We start from the raw sequence: 23,845 nt of genomic DNA, 5'->3' as shown, positions 1-23,845 counted from the left end.
CCATCAAGGTGATCACCATAAAGCCGAGAAACAGAATCACACAGCCTTTCTCAACGAAAACTCACATTTCGCAGAGTTTATATAATGTGGTTGACAGCCACTGATTGTAACTCAGTCATAACTTCCTCAACCACTTCAACAGCAGCTTCCCCCTGCATATCACAACTCACTATCAGTGTTTGCCAAGATGAAAAGAAATGCACTTTCATAAGTAGAAGTATATTATATTGAAACCGCAATACAAGGGAGCGGAACTACCAGGCAACTTTATTCAAATTGCATTTAATAATCCTGTTAGAGGTAGGAATGTATGCAATTGTCAACATTTTCACTCTGGTCATATCAAATATCTTCAATGGACGTGAGGAAGGTTTTTTCTCAGTTCATTGGTTTATACATTGTTTTTATGCATACATGTATTTTGAGGACAGTAACATTAACATAGTGGTTATTAGTGCTTTCCCCGGTTACATACAACGAGCATTAAAACGATCAAGGGAATCCATCTTTGGCTAACCAAGGTGCATAATCGCAGAAAATTAATTTCCCATCGGTAAGGCAATCTGAGTAAACTTTGTGCAGAAATAGTATGAAAATCAAGATTTATGAAAAGAAGCAATATTATAAGAGAATGGTGTTCCACAGCGAATTAACAGATCTGTTCCATCATTTCTAATCCTTGAAGCTCCAAATCAAAATAGAATAAAATTTTCTGCATGTTCAGTCCAGTGCATTTTAACTCCTCACAAGGCATACTTTATCCATGGCGTGAAGAATACTGTAAAAGGGGATGCAATAGTCAGTTCAAAATATTCCTAGAAATTTTAATACAAGGAATTGATATATTAAACATACAAAAAGCACAAGCGGGACAGTGTTCAGGGTGGGGCATGAAAAAAGTGAAATGCTCAGAAAATGTGGCCAACAGCACTACAATGCATGTAAAAAAAGTTGCGGCCTTGTGTCAGACCAGTTTGTTTTTTTTTCTCTAACTTACTTTTCATCATGTTATTTACATCACTATAATAAAGAATATTTTAATTTGTTGGTTACAAGGTTTTCCAAACATTTGAGATAAAGCCATTGGACTGTAATGAAATACATCGTGATAAAAATCAAAACAGAAAACATTACCTGTTTATTGAGAAACCTTCTTCACAAAGATTGACTAAAGCATAAAGTTGTCTCAGTGCATACTCATTCTGCAAACAGAAAGGAAAAAGTAGCATTATTAATAAAGAAAGGGTATTATGTGCAGTTCTGATTGCCTCGCGATAGGAACGATGTCACCACACTAGAGAGAATACAGAAAAGATTCACAAGGATGGTGTACATGATTCCAGACAAAAACAATCATTAGGCATTGAGCAACACACATCAAGATTAATTACCATTTACAAGCCAAGGAAATAGGAGTCCAGAGAATCTCTGATACAGGTCAATAATCTGTGAATTCCATTTAGAGTGGCCGCAGATGACAAGACTACACCATGCAATGGGGGAGCCCCATGATCAAACAAGAAGGCAGTATTTAGTGAGCAAGGTGCCTTTTGGATGATGTCTAGGAGGGAACTTTGAGAAATTGACAGTACAATGGAAACACCAGAAGATTTATGTGCATGTATTACCCACTCATGACTTTCAGTGTCTCATGATTACTACATCATTGCAAGCTAACATAAATTTAGCTTTTGCTGGACTGCACCTGTTATCTGTTAATGGAAGTGATATAACCTTACCTTTCTTAAATCTAAAAGCACCAATTCACTTACAAAAGCTGTCACCTTCTGAAGCAGCAGGGTTGTGCAATATAATGCACAGGACAGGACAAGCCCCACTCACAAAAAGGCAGAAAAACTATAGACAGCTGGCTACTTGGTCATAGTGGAACCTGCCCATATGCCCTTTACAGTCATAAAATTATTTTTTAAATGAGTCAATTAAAATAGTCTAATTGGGAATGTCAAAATTCTTAAAAACATAGTTAAGTGCCCTCAATACATTCAGCTAACATTTAAGTTATTGTATGTTCCTCATCTCCCTTGAAGCTGTTTTTCTCTATTCAAATAGATTGGCTCACGGTCTAATCTGGCACAAGGCCAGCATTTGCCATCATAACTGCTCCAAGTGCACTGACTTTAAAATACGGCCAGTAGTTCCATGCAAAGTTGCCTCAGCAAGTTCTAACCCAACAATTTTTTTAAACTGCTGTACTACAAAGGAAATTCCCTTGGCTGCATACTGATGACAATGACTTCTCCAAACCGAGATCCCGAAAATGCCCCCCCCACCAAGAAAAAACAAACTAACATGTGGTAGGTTTCTCATTGTAAACAAAAAATAATTTTTCCAGTGAAATTAGATACTTACAAGTATCGAGTGCCAGTTGAAGCAGCGGGTTTTGAAATAGTAATTTGCAGCTTGATAGCATGTGTGATTGTAGATACGATTTCGAGAATTTAGAATCCGTTCTGTTCGTTCCTCAGATCCTGTAACAATGGAAACTATCTTCCTCATGGACTCCTGAATTATTCTTTTTCTCTGCAAGAGAATGGATGCATCGGTGAAGTAGGACTGTTGCATGGCTTTGACCTGGAACATCAACAATTCCTCCCCAATCCGTAAGCTGCTCAAACGGCTGGGTTCCTCCAGCATAAACACAGTAGATTCTGCAGATGCTGGAAACCCAGAGCAACACACAAATTGTTGGAGGAACTCAGCAGGTCAGGCAGCATCTACAGAAGTGAATAAATAAAAATCGACATTTCGGGCTGAGACTCTTCATCAGGGCTTGGAGGGTCTCTTGAAGGATTTGAGGGAGACCCTGATGAAGCGTCTTGTCCGAAACATCTCTTGAACCTCCATTAGTTATTGCTGTGATAGAGCGTTTCATTTATAAGGACTGAATAGGTTTGGTTTCCTTGGAAAGGTGTTCAAATAATGGTATGCAAAATTGCCAGGAGAATAGGAAAGGTAGCTTGCAGGAAACTTTTCCCCAGAACAGGTATCTAACTCTTAAGGGAGTAGGCATAGGATAAGAGGCAAGAAATGTGGAAGAGATCAGAGAAGGAACTTTTTCACCCAGAAATTGGAATAATACACAATGTGCTGGAGGAACTCAGCAGGTCAGGCAGCATCTATAGATAGCAATAAATGTAGCTTTCCAGCATCTGCAGAACCTCTTGTGTCTCTGAAATCTAGAATACGTTACCCGAGTGGGTGGCAAAGGCAGGTAGCCAGACAACATGTAAGTGTCTGGATGGGCACTTCAGTCGCCAAGACATAGAAGGTGTTATGTGCTCAGAAAAGGGTTCAGTATAGATGGCTGATTTATGGTTGGCATAGGTCAAAAGGCATGTCACTATGATTCTTTATGCAGAAATCTAAACAGTCAATTTCACTAATGAGACAGATTTCAAATAATTTACTGAACATTGACTGAAAAATAAGGATTGAAGATGCAGGAAATACTCAGCAGGCAGGCAGTATCTGTGGAGATGGGAGCAGTTAACAAGCCAGATGTGTATCCTGACTCACATCTTTCAGATATTACCCATACAGGCCATACTTGTGAGACTTAACGAGTGGCGATGAGGACTCAGACAGCAGGACAAGGCCACACCAATGGACTGCTTGAACAGGCCTCCAACAACATGTCATGAAAATGATCTTTTTAAAAAAATTAGACTATTTCAAAGCAAAACTACTGTTATTTCACTTTTTTTTAAAGTTAAGGTGAGCACCCTCATACAAATGACTAGGACCAGGCTAGACACACAAAACCTCATTATATTACTGGAAAATACAGGTGCTTCAGCTCAGCAATTTCTGGAGCACCCAGGAATCAATGGAGAATGCCCCAGCTCAGAAAATGGCTCTGCCCTGAGATCTGCAGCTTGCAGTCATTTAGTGACCAAAAGTCAAAGCAAACTCCATTATTCAGTCCACAGTCCCCAAATCCTAAGGACTTTCTACTTCCTGACTAGCTGCATCACTGCCTGGTACGGGAACTGTACTTCCCTCAATCGCAGGACTCTGCAGAGAGTGGTGTGGACAGCCCAGTGCATCTGTAGATGTGAACTTCCCACTATTCAGGACATTTACAGTAATAGGTGTGTAAAAAGGGCCCAAAGGATCACTGGAGACCAGAGTTACCCCATCCACAAACCGTTCCAGCTGCTACCATCTGGGAAACGGTACCGCAGTATAAAAGCCAGAACCAACAGGCTCCGAGACAGCTTCTTCCACCAGGCCATCAGACTGATTAATTCACACTGACACAATTGTATTTCTAAGCTATATTGACTGTTTTGCTGTATATCTTATTGTACATACTATTTATGACAAATTTCTATAATTTGCACATTCGGACAGATACGTGACATAAAGATTTTTACTCATGTATGTGAATTATGCAAGAAATAAAGTCAATTCAATTCACAGTTCAACAGACAGTACTACCATTCATTGCATTAAAAATAATAACATTAGCGTCAAACTATGAACACCAAAAGGATTCACTAAACCTTAATTTGGGAAAGTGATAAACCGCAAGGGGCTCTGCATGGATAAGTATGGAATGTACAATGCTCACCTGCAGATGCTCACTGATTTCTGCCAGAACCTTCTGAGCCACCTCAATGCTGTTGGTTGCCATGTACTTGCGTTTAAGAGTGGCAAGAACAACGTCAGGGCTTGGCACTGCATCTACAATGTCAGTTGGAGGCTTCATTTTGGGGGGTCCCCTCTTCGCGCCCTGAAATGCACTCAGTTTCATGTGGGACACTGTCTAGGGAAAAAAGAAAAGAACATTTTTAAGGAATCCATTTTCTAGTAAGCATTTTTGTCTCCAATCAATGACAATTTTATTCTGTGCCAATGCTTTTCTTAGAGTCAGAAGGCAAGAGTCCCACATTCACTAGAAAATCTCCTAAAGTACTTAAATACAAAGAATATATTGACAGCACTGTGTCAGTCAGATATACATTGGGTGGGGCATATATGACAGGGATCACAGAACAGTCTACTAAAATTAATCTACAGAGAAAAAGTGTATTTAAAGGGCTGAAGAAAGAACAGTTAACTTCTTCCACTGAAAGCAGAACAAATTTTCTCAGAAAACTGTAGTGAGTGGAGGCTGATTACCCAAATAATCACATCGTCAAGTTCGCCAATGACATGACAGTCATCACCAGCAAGGATGAGGCAGCCTACAGAGGGGAGGTGGAAGAGCACGAGGCCTGGTGTCAGCCAAATAACCTGTTCCTCATTGTCAAGACATCGGAGATAGTCGACTTTAGGAGAAGTTGCACCACTCACATCTTCATTATCTCAGCAGCACAGCAGTGCAAACTAAGCAGTTTCAAACTCCCAGGAGTGCATATTTTGCATAATCTCTCGTGGTCACAGAACACATCCTAAACAATCAGGAAAGCTCACCAATGCCTTTACTTTCTGGGGAGACTGAAGAGAGCAGGACTACACACATCAATACTCATAACCTTCTATAGTTACGCAGTAGAGTATTCTATCATGTTGCATCACTGCTCGCTACAGAAACTACACTGCAGGGGCAGGAAGATTCTACAACAGATAGTCAGATCTGCCCAACGCCTCACCAGCACCAACATACCTGCCATCAGGGACATATAATACAGAAAGGTACTGGAAAAAGGCCAGAAATATCATGTAGGAGCCCACCCACCCTGCTCATGGACTGTCTGTCCCACTCCCATTAGGGAGGAGGCTACGTAGCATCCATGCTAAGACCATCAGACTCAAAAACATCCACTTTCCCAAGCAGCAAGGCTCAGCAACACCCCCCACACTCTTTACCACCACTACTTTACCATTTCCCAACAGAGCCAATTTACATGTACAGACTACCCTGTGCCCAGTGTCACTTTATGGTCAATCGATGTATACAAGCTATCTTACGTATTTATATTTATTGTTTTTTACTATTGTGCTCTTTATCTTATTGTGTTTTTTGTGTGCTGCAATCGACCTGGAGTAACAAATGTTTTGTTGTCTTTTAGACTCGTGTACTGGAAATGACATTAAACAATGTTGAACAACTACTAATAGAACATCTGCATCCGTTTGGCTCATGCTCTACACGAGTCTTCCCATCAAATGCTCAGCAACACATTCTTATATTCTCCATCAGGCATTTAAATACCCCTCCTCCCTTAAATGTGTAGATACCAATGCTCTTGGGCTGGCATTCCACATTTCAATCACTGACACAGTTTCTACAGGATTTCCTATTGGATTTAATAAACCCCTACCTCTGGCTTCTGGAAATACCTGCAGAATCATAGAAACAAAATCTGAATCTAGTTTAGTATCACTGGCATACATCATGAAATTTATTGTTTTGCGGCAGAGGTACACTGCAATACATAACAATAAAAGCTATAAGTTACATTAAATATACAAATTAAATTACACAGTGCAAAAAGAGAGGAAAAAATAGTGAGGTAGTGTTCATGGGTTCATTGTCCATTCAGAAACCTGATGGCAGAGGGGAAGAAGCTGTTTCTGAAACATTGAGTGTGGATCTTCAGGTTTCTGTACCTCCTCGCTGATGGGAGCAAAGAGTAGAGGGCATGTTCTGGGTGATGGGGGTCCTTAATAATGGATGCCACTTTACGGCAACATGTTTTGAAGGTGCCCATGATGGTGTTGGTTGCGTTTACAACCTTCTGCAGCTTTCTCCTGATCCTGTGCACTGGTCCCTCCATACCAGACGGTGATGCAGCCAGTCAGAATGCTCTCCATGGTGTGTCAGTAGAAATTTGCAAGAGTCTTTGGTGACATACTAAGTTTTCTCAAACTCCTACTGATATATTGCCTCCGTTGTGTCTTCTTTGTAATTGCACCAATACATTGAGCCCAGGATAGATCCTCAAGAGACGTTGACACCCAGGAACTTGAAAGAGCTCACCCTTTCCACTTCTGATCCCTTATTGAGGACAGTTGTGTGTTCCCTTGTCTTACTCTTCATGAAGTCCAAAAGTCCTTGGTCTTATTGACATCGAGTGCAAGGTTGTTGCTGCGACACCACTCAACCAGCTGATCTGTCTCGCTCCTGTACACCCTCCCATCACCACCTGAATCTCTGCCAACAATGGTTGTGTCACTAGCAAATTTATAGTTGGCATTTGAGCTATACCGAGACACACAGTCATTGAGCAGTGGGCTAAGCATGCATCCTTGAGTTGCAAAAGTGTTGACTGTCAGCAAAGAGCAGCTGTTATTACTGATCTGCACACACTGTGGCCTCCTGATAAGAAAGTCAAGGATCCAGATGCAAAGGGACCATAAGATATAGGAGCAGAATTAGGCTATTCAGTCCATCTGCCATTTCATTATGGCTGATCCATATTTCCTCTCAACCCCATCTCCTGCCTTTTCCCTGTATCCCTTCATGCCCTGACCAATCAAGAATCCATTAACCTCTGCCTTAAATATACATAAAGACTTGGCCCTCATGGCTGCCTGTGGCAACAAGGTCCACAGATTCACAACTCTCTGGCTAAAGAAATTTCTCCTCACCTCCATTCTAAAAGGATGCCTCTCTATTCTGGTATTAGACTCTCCCACCATAGGAAACTTCTCCTCCATAGCCACTCTATTAAAGGAAGGTACAGAGGCCCAAGTTTTGGAGCTTGTTGATTAAAATTGAGGGCATGATTGTGTTGGACAATGAGTGTAGTCAATAAACAGCAGCCTGACACAGGTATTACTATTGTCCAGGTGATCCAAGGCTGAGTGGAGAGCTAGTGATTGCATCTGCTGTAGACCTGTTGTGGCAATAGGCAAATTGCAGCAGGTCCAGGTCCTTGCTCAGGCAGGAGCTGTCTCTGGCCATGACCAACCTCTCAAAGCACTTCACTGCTGTAGATGTGAGTGCAACTGGGCAATAGTTGTTGAGGCAGCTCATCGCACTCTTCTTAGGCACTGGTGTGATTGTTGCCCCTTTGTAGTAGGTAGGAACCTTCAACTGTAGCAATAAGAGATTGAAGATGTCCTTGAGCACTCTCCAGTTGGTTTGCACAGGTTTTCAGATGACAAATTTCCTGGTTCATCCATGGCTTTTAGTTTAGGTATGTCCGCTATGTTCTCAAAGGCACACATTAATGCCCACAGGTCTTGAAGTCAGTGACAGCTGTGACGTATCTGAATATTGTCCGGTCCATCGACTCAAGGCAAATCCTGTAAGCGCTTCTGCACCTCCCCTGACCTTACCTTCTGGGCAGTCTTTAGTCCCTGCCTATACACTGGGAGTAGAAGTACAGCCAGGTGGTCAGACTTCCCAAAGTATAGGTGTGGGATGGCATGGTGAGCACTCTTGATTGTGGTATAACCACAGTACAGTGGGCACTACAGCAGCATAGCAGTCAGCGTAGCGCTGTTACAGCTGGGGCATCAGAGTTCAGAACTCAATCCCGGCATCTTCTATAAGGAGTCTGTACATCCTCCCCGTGGAATGTGTGGGTTTTCCCCGAGTGTTCCAGTTTCCTCCCAGTCCAAAGGTGTAACGGGTAGGTTGATTGGTTACTGTACACTTTCCTGTCAGTAGGCTAGGGTTAAATTGAGGTTGCTGGAGTGTCACTGCATCACTATACAAATAACAATGGTCAAGTGCATCACTGTGTAAATAACAATGGCCAAGTGTGTTGGCTCCTCGGGTTCCACGGGTGGTATATTGGTGGCAGTTGTTCCAATACGTCTTCAAGCTGGCTCCCGCACTGACAGAGAAGCATCAGGGTGTGCAGCTTTATGCCTGCTGATTACGGTGCTCAGTTCCTACAGTGCTCCGCCTCGTCCGTCACAACAGACAGGATCTCCCGGGAGCCACCCACTTCAACTCTGCTTCCCATTCAGATATGTCCATACATGGCCTCCTCTACCGCCATGATGAGGCTAAACTCAGGTTGGAGGAGCAACACCTTATATACTCTCTGGGTAGTCTCCAGCCCCTTGGTATGAACACAGAATTCTCCAACTTCCGGTAATTCCCTCCCCCTCCCTTCCCCTACCCCTATTTCACTTTGCCCCCTCCCCCAGCTGCCTATCACCTCCCTCATGATTCTGCCTCCTTCTACTACCCATTGTGTTTTCCCCTATTCCTTCTTCACCTTTCCTGCCTATCACCTCCCTGCTTCCTCTCCCCCACCCCTTTATCTTTCCCCTTACTGGTTTTTCACCTGGCACCTACCAGCCTTCTCCTTCCCACCCTCCCCCACCTTCTTTATAGGGCCTCTGCCCCTTCCCTCTTCAGTCCTGACGAAGGGTTCTGGCCCGAAACGTCGACTCATCATTTTCACGGATGCTGCCCAACCTGCTGAGTTCCTCCAGCATGTTGTGAGTGTTGCTTTGACCCCAGCATCTGCTGATTATTTTGTGTTGACATTGGCCTGAGGTGGAAAGCACACTGCTACCGGGATGATGGCGGAAAACTCTCTCGGCTGATAAAATGGACGACATTTAATCGCTAGGTGTTCCAGATCAGGTGAGCAGGACTGAGGTAGAACTGCAATATTTTGTGTAGCACGATGGGTTAATCATAAAGCATACTTCACCTCCTCTGCCTTTAAAAGACTGGCCTGTCCTGCCTTTGTGGAGAATGGTGAAACCACCAAGCTACTATGTCTGAAATGGCTGGGGATAGCTTAATGAAGTGAACACTGAGGATTTCAGTAATACTTCTGCTTTGGAAAGGAATGCCAAGTAATTGGGAATGGAAATCCAATGGCTGGGTTGGCCCAACATAGTCCTCTTCAAAACATTTTACAGAAATTACATACTCAGCTACCCTTCCTGACAAAGAACATAACACATATATTATCTAAGCTGAAGATCTAGGCTGCCTGAACTAGGTCTAATTGCTCAACCTTTTCAGATCTGTCTGCCTCTAAAGAAATACGTGACACCAAAGAAAAATAAGGGAAACTGGTAATGTCTGTAATTTATTTCTCAATTTTAAAAAATGGTGATTAGTTGTACATCCTGATTAAATGCAGTAGACTGCCCCTTGCACAAAGTACAAGGTGAGAGAAAATAAGAGCAAGATTTCTATAGAGCTTTTTAAAAACAAATTTTACAACCTGGCACATTCAAGTTGTATTCCTCAGTTGGATTAGAAATAACCTTGCCCTTTAATAAGGTGAATATTGAGGATTTCAGTAATGCTTCCGCTTTGGAAGGGGATGCCAAATAATTACAAATGGAGATCCAATGGTTGGGTTGGCCCAACATAGTCCTCTTATAGAAATTACATACTTAGCCTCAGAAAAAAATGGAATGTTTTAAAGTTCTACATTGGAAGTGGAAGGCAGATTAATAAAAGGAGGACTGAAACAGAGTCACCTGCCTAAAAACGGGCTTTTCAGCCCACTGGGTCCATGCTGATCATTAAGAATCCATTTCATTTGACATTACATTAATCTCATCATCTAGAAAGCTGTGTGTGTGTGGAATCATCACAGCATTGTTTTTAGATGCGCAATAAGAACGCAAGCCGGCATCCGCACCGGACTCTGAGGCATGTGATTGCAGGTTCGAATCCGGCCAGCTCGCTTTCCATCCGTGCTGGTTTGAGCCTCGAGCTCGCAACTTGGCCTCATAAAAAAACAGACAAACACCAAGGAAACAGCCATTGCTGCCCGATGCACAAAGAGAAACTCCAGTAACAACATAGCTGCTGACCAAAAAGAAGGAAAATGGAAGGGAAATGGTGGAGAGGGGCAGAAGGGACAAGTAAAAGAAAATTATAATTTTTTTTTTAAAAACCAAGTAACCAGATGAAAAGCAACAGGCTCATCTTCTCTAGCCACCTTTTCCAAGAGAGACAGAAAAATGCTAACGGTATGGACCACAAGTGAAATCCTTACCATGTTTCCATACTCTTGCACATGGCTCGTGTTGGTCCTCTTCTTTACAAGTTTGAACTGATAATGCAATGTTTCTTTCCTCAGGTCCTCCTGAAAAATGAAGGAAATGTGAATGGAAATCCTACAGTACCAGCTCTGCAAACAAATATACTGTATGGCAGCTGATCAGTCTTCATTGTGATTGGTGGCCAAATTCTGGCATCTAACACAGGGGTCCCCAACCTTTTTTGCACAGCGGACCGGGTTAATATTGACAATATTCTTATGGACCGGCCGACGGGTGGGGTGTTAATCACGACCGGAATATAGGTAAAACTATAAATCATTTATAAATGGCTAATAATACTCAATTACATTTCTAAAAGGGTTTATCTAACGAATTTAATATTAAACACACAGTGCATATTTTCCTCTCATGAATATTGTATAGTGATAAGTCAATTATAAGTCACTTATAAGTCAATAGCATCATAACATTTTAAGTAACGTTTGGATATTAAACACACAGCGCATATTTGCCTCGTATGAACATATAAAATCATTGCAACACACCAATACCGCTGAATCAGTGGGAGCCCTGGGCTTGTTTTCCTGCAACAAGACAGTCCCATTGAGGGGTGATGGGAGACAGCGATACTCGAAGGGGGTTCCTTATGTCCAGTCTATTCCTCAATTCAGTTTTTGTTGCATTCATTGCAGAAAATCCTGCTTCGCAGAGATATGCTGTTGGAAATGGAAGCAACGTTTTCTGTGCTTTTGTGGCTATCTCAGGATATTCCAGAATGCCGGCAGAGATGTTATGACAAACATACTTTTCAGCCTGCCGTCATTTGCACGCTCGAGGAGTTGATCTTCTTCACGCGCTGACATGGATGATTCACCAGGGACATTCACAAGTGGGTCACGGACCCATTCTTTTGCACATCTTGGGTCATTTGAGGTTGGGAAGTAATGCTCAAATTTTGTCGACAGCAAAGATAGGTGATCGCGCACCAGCTGTGAGAAAGACAGTGCAGCCTCAGTCTCTTTCAAAATCCCAGCTAATGTTGGGAACAAGTCAAATATGCCCCTGTCCACTCACCGTTCCCACAGTTCCAGTTTGGCTTTGAAAGCAGACACTTTATCTGCCAACCTGAAGACAGTTGTCATTCTCCCCTGAAGTGACAAACTGAGTTCATTGAGCAGGTTGAAGATGTCACACAGATAGCCACTAAGTATGACGCTCTCAGAGCAGCAGCATTTGTGGAGCTGGTGGCTCTCAGCACTTGCTTCTGTCCCGCTTGCTCACGTTTTTTCCTCTCAAAAAACTCACCAGGTTTGTCTTTAAGTGTAGGGTGCTTGGACTCAAGGTGCCAAAGCAGTTTTGAGGGCTTCATTGCCTCATTAGACAGCTTGTCTCCACATATAACACACAGGGGGCTTGGAGCACGTGAGTCACCGGTCGCAATAAAGCTATATTTTATGTACGACTCGTCGTATTTTCTGTTGAAGGAAGCTTTCTTTTTTTTCCCCACAGTCTCTGCCTGAGCTGTCTCTGTGTTATCACCATCGTTAGGCCTTTTATGTCCTTTTCCACCTCTTCCAAAGAAACTTTCAAGCAACGTTTGCTTTTAACTCATACCGACTGATGACCTCGCGTGCATAATGACCTCGTGTACGTTCAACAGTGGACGTGACAGGAAATGAGGAAAGGTGCAGTTGACTCATATCGCTTCATACCACCAAATAATATCGTTTCCTTGCGGACCAGTAGCACATAGGACCATAGAAACTACAGCACAGAAACAGGCCTTTTGGCCCTTCTTGGCTGTGCCGAACCATCTTCTGCCTAGTCCCACTGACCTGCACACGGACCATATCCCTCCATACACCTCCCATCCATGTATCTGTCCAATTCATTCTTAAAAGTTAAAAAAGAACTCGCATTTACCACCTCATCTGGCAGCTCATTCCATACTCCCACTACTCTCTGTGTGAAGAAGCCCTCCACCCTCAATGTTCCCTTTAAACTTCTCCCCCCTCACCCTTAACCCATGTCCTTTGGTTTTTTTCTCCCCTTGCCTCAGTGGAAAAAGCCTGCTTGCATTCACTCTATCTATACCCATCATAATTTTATATACCTCTATCAAATCTCTCCTCATTCTTCTACGCTCCAGGGAATAAAGTCCTAACCTATTCAACCTTTCTCTGTAACTGAGTTTCTCAAGTCCCGGCAACATCCTTGTAAACCTTCTCTGCACTCTTTCAACCTTATTTATATCCTTCCTGTAATTTGGTGACCAAAACTGAACACAATACTCCAGATTCGGCCTCACCAATGCCTTATACAACCTCATCATAACATTCCAGCTCTATTAATCAAAGTATTGAGTATAAAAGGCCAGTGTACCAAAAGCTCTCTTTACGACCCTAACTAATTGTGACACCACTTTTAGGGAATTTTGTATCTGTATTCCCAGATCCCTCTGTTCTACTGCACTCCTCAGTGCCTTACCATTAATCCTGTATGTTCTACCTTGGTTTGTCCTTCCAACATGCAATACCTCACACTTGTCTGTATTAAACTCCATCTGCCATTTTTCCGCCCATTTTTCCAGCTGGTCCACATCCCACTGCAGGCTCTGAAAACCTTCCTCACTGTCTACTATACCTCCAATCTTTGTATCATCAGCAAATTTGCTGATCCAATTTACCACATTATCATCCAGATCATTGATATAGATGACAAATAACAATGGACCCAGCACTGATCCCTGTGGCACACCACTAGTCACAGGCCTCCACTCAGAGAAGCAATTCTCTACCACCACTCTTTGGCTTCTTCCATTGAGCCAATGTCTAATCCAATTTACCACCTCTCCATGTATACCTAGCGACTGAATTTTCCTAACTAACCTCCCATGCGGGACCTTATCAAAGGCCTTACTGAAATCCATGTAGACAATATCCACTGCCTTCCCTTCATCCACTTTCCTGGTAACCTCCTCGAAAAACTCCAATAGATTGGTCAAACATGACCTACCATGCACAAAGCCATGTTGACTCTCCCCAATAAGTCCCTATCTATCCAAATGTTTGTAGATTCTGTCTCTTAGTATTCCCTCCAATAACTTACCCACTACCAACGTTAAACTCACCGGCCTATAATTTCCCGGATTACTTTTCGATCCTTTTTTAAACAACGGAACAACATGAGCCACTCTCCAATCCTCCAGCACCTCACCCGTAAACAGCGACATTTTAAATATTTCTGCCAGGGCCCCCGCAATTTCAACACCAGTCTCCTTCAAGGTCCGAGGGAACACTCTGTCAGGTCCCGGGGATTTATCCACTTTAATTTTCCTCAAGACAGCAAGGACCTCCTCCTTTTCAATCTGTACAGTTTCCATGATCTCACTACTTGTTTCCCTCAATTCCATAGACTTCATGCCAGTTTCCTTAGTAAATACAGACGCAAAAAACCTATTTAAGATCTCCCCCATTTCCTTTGGTTCCGCACATAGCTGACCACTCTGATCTTCAAGAGGACCAATTTTATCCCTTACAATCCTTTTGCTCTTAATATACCTGTAAAAGCTCTTTGGATTATCCTTCACTTTGACTGCCAAGGCAACCTCATGTCTTCTTTTAGCCCTCCTGATTACTTTCTTAAGTATTTTCTTGCACTTCTTATACTCCTCAAGCACCTGATTTACTCCCTGTTTCCTATACATTTCATACAACTCCCGCTTCTTCTTTATCAGAGTTGCAATATCCCTTGAGAACCAAGGTTCCTTATTCCTGTTCAATTTGCCTTTAATCCTGACAGGAACATACAAACTCTGCACTCTCAAAATTTCCCCTTTGAAGGCTTCCCACCTACCAATCACATCTTTGCCAGAGAACAACCTGTCCCAATCCACGCTTTTCAGATCCTTTCTCATTTCTTCAAATTTGGCCTTCTTCCAGTTAAGAACCTCAACCCTAGGACCAGATCTATCCTTGTCCATGATCAAATTGAAACTAATAGTGTTATGATCACTGGAACCAAAGTGCTCCCCTACACAGACTTCCGTCACTTGTCCTAACTCGTTTCCTAACAGGAGATCCAATATTGCATCCCCTCTAGTTGGTCCCTCTATATATTGATTTAGAAAACTTTCCTGAACACATTTTACAAACTCTAAACCATCTAGACCCCTAACAGTATGGGAGTCCCAATCAATGTATGGAAAATTAAAATCCCCTACCACCACAACTTTATGTTTCCTGCAGTTGCCCGCTATCTCTCTGCAGATTTGCTCTTCCAAGTCTCTTTGACTATTGGGTGGTCTGTAATACAATCCCACTAATGTGGCCATACCTTTCCTGTTTCTCAGTTCCACCTATAAGGACTCAGTAGACAAGCCCTCTAATCTGTCCTGCCTGAGCACTGCTGTAATATTCTCCCTAACAAGCAATGCTACTCCCCCACCTTTCATTCCTCTGCCTCGATCACATCTGAAACATCGGAATCCTGGAATATTAAGCTGCCAGTCCTGCCCCTCCTGTAGCCAAGTTTCACTGATTGCTACAACGTCATAATTCCACGTGTCAATCCACGCCCTCAACTCATCCGCCTTCCCCGCAATACTCCTAGCATTGAAATATATGCACCTCAGAAGATTTTTACCACCACTCACAACCTTTCTATCAGCGGATTTGCTTGAACTTTCAACATCATTTATTTTTACCCCAGCCACACTGTCAGCTCTGGCACTCTGGCTCCCATCCCCCTGCTTTGCAGCCTGGTAGCAGTCCGCAGTCCAGTGATTGGGGACCACTGATCTAACAGGATCCCAAAAACTTACAGGTATAAGAGCATACAGTGCAAGAAAGAGCAACCAGTTACATTTTAATGAATGGCAACTTATTAATTTAAATATTTTGGAGTGCTAAATAACTTTTCATTCTTGCACCTCAAGTTTTCTCACTTATAATGGATCTTCTAATTAACCCCTAGAATGTCTTCAGAACAAGACCTTTCATGAGACAGTGAATCACTGCAGCTTCAGTTTTCATATCAAGACAAAATTCATTTCCGTTATTTACACCGACCACTGTTCTATGAAATATTGATAATTGGAGTTATTTAATACCTACATTTTCAGACATCACCATGTTAGTTCTATTTCAGCAAATCAGTGTTTATTCCAAAATCCTGACAATGAGATTTACAAAAATATAAATAAAAGATTGACGCAAATGTTGCCAGTAGCTGAGGGCCCGAGTTATAGGGAGAGGCTGGGCAGGTTAGAAGACTAGGGTTGGCCTTAAAGAAGTATAGGTATGATAAATGCACCCAGTCTTTTTCCTCATTGAAAGGGGATCAAATATTAAAAAGCATAGGTTTAAGGTAAGAGGGAAAAGATTTAAAAGGGACCTAAGGGGTAACTTCTTCATGCAGAGGACAGTGTGCATATGGAATGAGCTACTGTAGGAAGTGGGTAAGGCATGTACCATAACGATCAAAAGACATTTTGACAGATACATGCACACGTTTAGGGGAATATGGCCCAAATGCAGACAAGTGGATCTAGCTTAGACAGGGATCTTGTTTGGCATGAACAGTCTGGGTCAGAGGCTGGATCTTTGCATGCTGTGTTATTCTACAACTATGACATATGGGTTAGATCCCAATTATTAATGCTGCTAAGTGAAAGACGAACATTACAAGGAATTAAATCAACTATAAACAAATAATATGGTAATATTTAAGTTTTTCTACATACCGCATCAGAGTCTTCCATCCACACAACACTGTATACATCACCCAAGTAGGTGTTTCTAAGTTCATCATAATAACAAGCGTAAGAGGACTCCTCTGGATTGGCAGCAGTAGTGGCAAACACTGTAATTATAAGTAGTAGAGTTCAATAGACTAGGGAGTAGTGATCAAATTTAAACTGTCAAGTTTCTTTATTTTTGACAAACATTGATGGGACATTTTACATGAGCTGTGCACATTAGTTTTAGTGCCAAGACAAGTGCAAGTTGACACTGTTAAACAAATTAATTATGGCTAAAGTTTGAGTTATCTCACTTTTATCAGCACCATTTATACAACTTCTGTAGAATACAGCCATAGTACTTGACAGGGAAGAAACAGTCACTAAATATTAGTCTAGCACACAAACTTGAGGGAAATTTGAAGTCACAGTTTTGAGGGAACTGCAGGACTGGAAAAAGACAATATTAAGTATATTAAAAACAGAAATAAAAAGCACCATGTTGCAGAATTATAAAACAGGACATCAAGACAAGCAAATTCTCTGTGTAACACGCTGTAAGGATTCACTGCCAATGTAATGGCTCCTCTGTAATGTTCACTGCTGAGGTAACGGTTTCTCCGTAGCAGCAATGTTTGGGTTATAGCTGGAGATAACAGGACTCTGGTATGCATGTTAGCCAATCGGAGATTGTTGCTTTGTCTTGTGAATCTGGAAGGATGTTTTTTCGCGGTCTTTGTCGAGGAGAGATGAAGAGGGAAGACACGTGTGGAGAGAGCTGGTAGACCGCCGGACGGAGTGTACTGGGATCTGAGGGTCCGAAGGTCGGCAACGCTCGGAGGAGATCGATGGTGGAAGAATGACGACTGAGTGAGCTCCAACGTGAACTTTTGACTTTTCCTTGAATTGGGCCCTTTTTTATTTTCATTACTAACCCTATATTCAGATTAAGATTCACAAAGTTCAATCATTTAATTGCATATGGTGTACTGTCTGATATTTTGTGTTGTGAGTTTGTAACTGGGCGGTACGTTACACAGCATCCACACAAACGTGATTTTCCAGTTTGGCGGGGCCAAAGGCTGTTTCCTATTGAGCCGGGCAAGCCTGAGGGTTACATTGGGATAGAGCAAAATTCAAATTCCAATAAAATAAAATGAAGCTTGATGGTCAGAAGGTAGAATTTTTAGAGAATTGAGTCTAATGCCTTATTAAGCATTGGATGGTATACAATACAGTTCATTGGCAAAGCAGAACTGAAGATCAAGCTACTGCTACACAGGAGCTGTGGAGGTTGGGTCACCATAAGTAAAACAAAATAATGGATGGCAATGGGCGGGAATATATTTAAAGTTTTATACTGTAGGTAACAGATTCAACAGTTTGAATTGTTACGAGAATACACATAAAATTAAGATGTTTGCTGGCCTGGGCTAGCATCAGTGGCATCAGCAGTTGGTCTGCTACCTGCCCTCAGGGGAAGGAGAGATAAGGAACAATGGAGCAGCGTCTGGAGATGTGTAATGAAGGGATGTGGGAGGGAGAGCTGTCTGGAGCGGCTCCCCCCTTTGAACCCTGAACTGTTTGAAGTGATGGACAGGCGATACCCCAGCAGGGGGATAAAAAGGGACAGGTTCGCTAAGGCAGCACACACGCCACCCGAGGTAACGAGACCCTGGAAGCGGTGCGCCTCTCATGAGTGGGTGAGAAGTACCAGACAACGACAAGGGTGGAAAGGTACGATCAGCGGGAACCCGGTGTGTGTCCGCCCTTGCCTGGGTGCCGGGTTCACTGCAGAGGATCGACCGCATCTGGAGGAGGGGTCACAGTCGGTGACCTCAGGTGACATCACCAAGGACCCGCCCAAAAGCTGTTTGTGAGCCATATCGCTGGTCTGTAAGTGAAGCAGTGTTCTGAATGATCAGTTGTTCCTATTCTGTCTCTCTTCCCCCACCTTGTCCATCGCCATGGCAACGATTACTGCGAACTGAACTACTAACTGGATTGAACTTTGAGTCATTTTGAAATTGGTCATTTACCCCTAGACAACGATAGAGCTTGATTGATGCTGTTATCTTAATTCTGTGCACATGTGCGTTTATCATCGCTGAACTGTTGCATTTATTATCCTTTCGATTACTGTGTTGCTCGTTTCTTTAATAAAACTTTCTTAGTTCTAGTACTCCAGACTCCAACTGAGTGATCCATTTCTGCTGGTTTGGCAACCCAGTTACGGGGTACGTAACATAAGTGGGGTTCTCGTCCGCGATTTTGAACGCTAAATTTGGGACGGAGTAAATTGATTGGGTTAAAATTCCCGAAAGAAAGAAAAGACAAACAGCAGAAATGGAGGTTGAGGAATTTATAAAGGCGCCGACCTTGGAGGCATTAGAGGATGCCAGGAAATCGGAATTGATAGCTGTGGCAAAACGGTTGAATCTTGCTAAGGTGAAGTCGACAATGAGGAGAGAGGAGATACACAGAGCTATTGTAGAGCACTATGTATCTAAAGGTGTGTTTCCCCAAGGTGAGCTGGGGGTGGTGTCTATTGAAAAACCTGCTGGAGACGCGGTACAGGTGCAGCTTGAAAAACTGAGACTCGAGCACGAGTTCCGGGTACGGCAGCTAGAACACGAAGAGAGAGAGTTAGAAAGGCAAGAGAGAGAAAGACAGTTGGAGAGAGAGGAGAAAGAGAGGGACAGACAGTTGGAGAGAGAGGAGAAACAGAGGGAAAGGGAATTTGAGCTGGAAAAGTTAAGGATAAGGGCCGAGCAGGGGCTCGTGCTGAACCAAGGTGGAGGGTTCCGGGCGACCCAGGAGGTTAGGCTGGTTCCCCCATTTGATGATACCGACGTGGATCGGTACTTCCTCCACTTCGAAAAAGTGGCTATAAGTCAGGACTGGCCGAGGGATAAGTGGGTTGTTTTACTTCAGAGTGTACTGAAAGGGAAGGCCCAAGAAGCTTACTCAGCTTTATCCGCGGAAGATGCCCAGAGGTATGAGGTGGTGAAAGAGGCCATCCTCAGGATTTATGAGTTGGTCCCGGAGGCATACCGGCAGAGGTTCCAGAATGCGAGGAAGCAGCGGGACCGCACGTATTTGGAGTTTGCCCGTGAGATGCAAACATATTGTGAGCGTTGGTGCGCCTCGAAAGGGGTAGAGGGGGATTATGACAGACTGCTGCAGCTGATTCTGATTGAGTAGTTTAAAGGTTGTGTCCCTGAGGGTATGAGACCCTACCTCGATGAGAAAGAGGCAGCCACGTTAGCCGCAACTGCTAAGTTAGCGGATGAGTATGCGTTGACGCATAAAATGAAGTTTGCCCTGAGTAAAGGCTACCAGAAGGGTAGTCAGGACGGAGGGGAGAGTCCGCCGGAAAAGTCAGAAAGTAAGCCGGGGACTAGTGAAAAGGATAAGGTAGACCGGGAGCAGTCTGGTAGGAAGTCTCCTGGGGTCGTCTGTTATAATTGTGGGAAAGTCGGACACTTTGCGTCCAGGTGCTTTGCCCCAAGGAAGGAGACGGGGAAAGGAAAAGCGGAAATTTTGAATGGCTGTATCGAGCTGTTAAGAGAACCGCTAGGGAAGGACAGGTCTGAAAAAGTCCAGGAAGGGCGCGAGAGGTTTATCTCGGCCGGACTGGTGTCAGTGAAGGAGAGGTTAAAACCAGTTCCAGTGCGGATCTGGAGAGACACGGGAGCGTGTCAGTCACTAATACTGAAGAGTGTATTAGAGTTTAGCTCAGAGACCCAGACTGGGGAGGTAGAGGTCAAAGGTGTTGGGGAAGGGACAGAGTCAGTCCCTTTGCACCAGATACACTTACAGAGCAACCTGGTCTCTGGACTAGTCACGATCGGGGTGAGGTCCGAATTACCGATGAAAGACGTGGAAGTCTTGCTCGGTAATGACATCGCCGGAGGAATCGTGTTCCCAGTCGTGAGATTGACAGGTCAGCCTGCCAGCATTGAGGCCCCGCCCATGGACTCGCAGGTTCATCATGGGGCTGCAGTAGTGAATTTAGCTGTGGTGGTAAATTTAGCTGAAACATTTCTGCCAACCTTGTATGAGACAGGGTGTAGTGAGATAAGAGGTAGTGAGGGAGCTGGGACGGACGTAGCAGTAGCCAGGAAAGAATTTGTGCAGACGCAGGAGCGAGACGAGGGGCTGATGGTTTTTGCCGAGACCGCTCTCTCTGACACAGCCTTGACAAGCTATTGTGCGGCTGAGGAAGTGCTAAGGAAGAAAGGGAAATCAAGGACAGTATCCGCAGATGAGGAGTGGGGGGTGGTGCAAAAGAGTTATGGGGATGAGGTTTTTAACATGGCCCACGAGGTACTCCCCGGTGGACATTTTGCGGTGCTGGAGGAAACAGTTGGTGGAATCATGAAAGAGAGTTACCGGCTGCCCAGGGGGAAAAATGTTATTGATCATGACCGACGCGAACTGAGACGGTCACCGGCTTTTGATATGCTAACAAACCTAGTCGGTGTTAGCGTGGAAATCAATGAAGCTAGGGGCCCCCTGATAAGAGGAAAAAACCATTTTGAAAAGATTAGGATGGGATCGGACAGATGGGAGAATGCTATTGTTTTGGCCAGGTCTACTGATAAGGTCTCTCCCTTAATCCCCGAACAAAGCGAATCTTTAGAAGGAGTAATTAAACGACTCGCACCTATGTGTTTGATTGTCCCGAGGAAATGCAAAGAACTGGGACGTTGGGTTATGTCTGTTACAATAGGGCAGCCCAGTAAAGAACACTCATATATATTGAGTAATTCAGTGACTAAAGGGCTGATGACCACAGAGGTGTGTATTGGCAATTTAATACGGCTGTCTGAAGCCAGTTTGATAGTGAACCTTGAAAAAAATGAATTCGGCCACACGAGGGTCACTTACCTGGGAATTGTGGTGACACAGGGGCAGCTGGCAGTGATGCAAGCTACAGTGCAGGCTATCGCTGACCTCCCAACCCCGACAGACAAGAGGGCCCTCAGAAGGCTTTTGGAGATGGTGGGGTACTGCAGGAAGTTTTGCAATAACTCTGCGGTCAATACCCGTCCCCCTCCTACTAAGCCCTTGCGAGAGAAAACTGAGCCGGAATGGGACGACCCTTGTTGTTGTGGTCCGGGACAAAACCAAATGAGAGGTTACATTGGTCGCAATTCATCAGTGTTTTTGGCCACTATGAAGTTTGCTGAGTTGGAGCCTGGTCTAAGGGATTATTAATAACACGTGTAAAAGGAACAGAAAATGTGATGACTGTCTGTCAAGGTGTTGACAGCTTCAGATTCTCTGTATTAGCTAAATAACTGTTAAAGATGTATATTGTGTATGTATCAGATAATGTAGTCATGTTTGTAATTTTTACCTCCCGGTAAAAATCCTTAAAGGGGGGAAGTGTTACGAGAATACACATAAAATTAAGATGTTTGCTGGCCTGGGCTAGCATCAGTGGCATCAGCAGTTGGTCTGCTACCTGCCCTCAGGGGAAGGAGAGATAAGGAACAATGGAGCAGCGTCTGGAGATGTGTAATGAAGGGATGTGGGAGGGAGAGCTGTCTGGAGCGGCTCCCCCCTTTGAACCCTGAACTGTTTGAAGTGATGGACAGGCGATACCCCAGCAGGGGGATAAAAAGGGACAGGTTCGCTAAGGCAGCACACACGCCACCCGAGGTAACGAGACCCTGGAAGCGGTGCGCCTCTCACGAGTGGGTGAGAAGTACCAGACAACAACAAGGGTGGAAAGGTACGATCAGCGGGAACCCGGTGTGTGTCCGCCCTTGCCTGGGTGCCGGGTTCACTGCAGAGGATCGACCGCATCTGGAGGAGGGGTCACAGTCGGTGACCTCAGGTGACATCACCAAGGACCCGCCCAAAAGCTGTTTGTGAGCCATATCGCTGGTCTGTGAGTGAAGCAGTGTTCTGAATGATCAGTTGTTCCTATTCTGTCTCTCTTCCCCCACCTTGTCCATCGCCATGGCAACGATTACTGCGAACTGAACTACTAACTGGATTGAACTTTGAGTCATTTTGAAATTGGTCATTTACCCCTAGACAACGATAGAGCTTGATTGATGCTGTTATCTTAATTCTGTGCACATGTGCGTTTATCATCGCTGAACTGTTGCATTTATTATCCTTTTGATTACTGTGTTGCTTGTTTCTTTAATAAAACTTTCTTAGTTCTAGTACTCCAGACTCCAACTGAGTGATCCATTTCTGCTGGTTTGGCAACCCAGTTACGGGGTACGTAACAGAATGAAGAGGCCACAGGAACATTCATGTGTGTACAGTACATAGATTTCTCAGCTACTTTGCACCATAAGACCATGATCTTAACCTCCCTGAGAAATGAAAGTTGGAAGTAGACTTTGCCTCCTTCATAGGAAAAACTCTAAAATATTGCTACTGAGTAATACACCAATTCAGCTCCTCTTCCAAAGAAGAAACTTTCAATAGTCCTTGAGCACTACAGCACAGAAACAGGCCTTTTGGCCCATTTAGTCCATGCTGAACTATTATTCTGCATAGTCCCATCAACCTGCACTTGGAACGCACCCCTCCATATCTCTCCTACCCACCATTAAAGAGTCCAATCACTAAGGACATGCCCTTTTCTCATTGCTACCATCAGAAGGGAGGTACAGAAGCCTGAAGGCACACACGCAATGATCAGGAATAGTTTCCTCCCCTCTACCATCACAAGAGCGGAATGGGCATTGGAGAATGGACAGTTCTGAATGGGCATCAGGTCAAATATGATGACAGAGTATAGTATTAATGGTAAGACTCTTGGCAGCATGGAGGATCAGAGGGATCTTGGGGTCAGAGTCCATAGGACACTCAAAGCTGCTGCGCAGGTTGACTTTGTGGTTAAGAAAGCATACGGTGTATTGGCCTTCATCAATCGTGGGATTGAGTTTAGGAGCAGAGAGGTAATGTTGCAGCTATATAGGACCCTGGTCAGACCCCACTTGGAGTACTGTGCTCAGTTCTGGTCACCTCACTACAGGAAGGATGTGGAAACCATAGAAAGGATGCAGAGGAGATTTACAAGGATGTTGCCTGGATTGGGGAGCATGCCTTATGAGAACAGGTTGAGTGAACTTGGCCTTTTTTCCTTGGAACGACAGAGGGTGAGGTGACCTGATAGAGGTGTATAAGATGATGAGAGGCATCGATCGTGTGGATAGTCAGAGG

General features: G+C 43.8%; 1 protein-coding gene across 4 annotated transcripts in view; it reads right to left on the bottom strand.

Annotated features, from left to right (window-relative positions):
• Nucleotides 1-248: 248 nt before the first annotated feature.
• The window catches only part of lgmn (legumain), a 68,653-nt gene continuing 45,056 nt past the window's right edge, over nt 249-23,845 (bottom strand). For all 4 annotated transcript variants that reach the window (XM_063046113.1, XM_063046133.1, XM_063046134.1 and 1 more), the window contains exons 9-14: nt 16,652-16,770; nt 10,902-10,991; nt 4,595-4,789; nt 2,371-2,541; nt 1,135-1,202; nt 249-778 (exon numbers count right to left, since the gene is read on the bottom strand). In XM_063046113.1, the coding sequence (XP_062902183.1) occupies nt 736-778; nt 1,135-1,202; nt 2,371-2,541; nt 4,595-4,789; nt 10,902-10,991; nt 16,652-16,770 (686 nt within the window). In that variant the 3' untranslated portion in view covers nt 249-735. The remainder of the gene's footprint in view (nt 779-1,134; nt 1,203-2,370; nt 2,542-4,594; nt 4,790-10,901; nt 10,992-16,651; nt 16,771-23,845) is intronic.

Source organism: Mobula hypostoma, chromosome 1, assembly GCF_963921235.1.
Source record: "Mobula hypostoma chromosome 1, sMobHyp1.1, whole genome shotgun sequence".
NCBI lineage: Eukaryota > Metazoa > Chordata > Chondrichthyes > Myliobatiformes > Myliobatidae > Mobula > Mobula hypostoma.
This window is presented reverse-complemented; position numbering and strand designations above follow the sequence as displayed.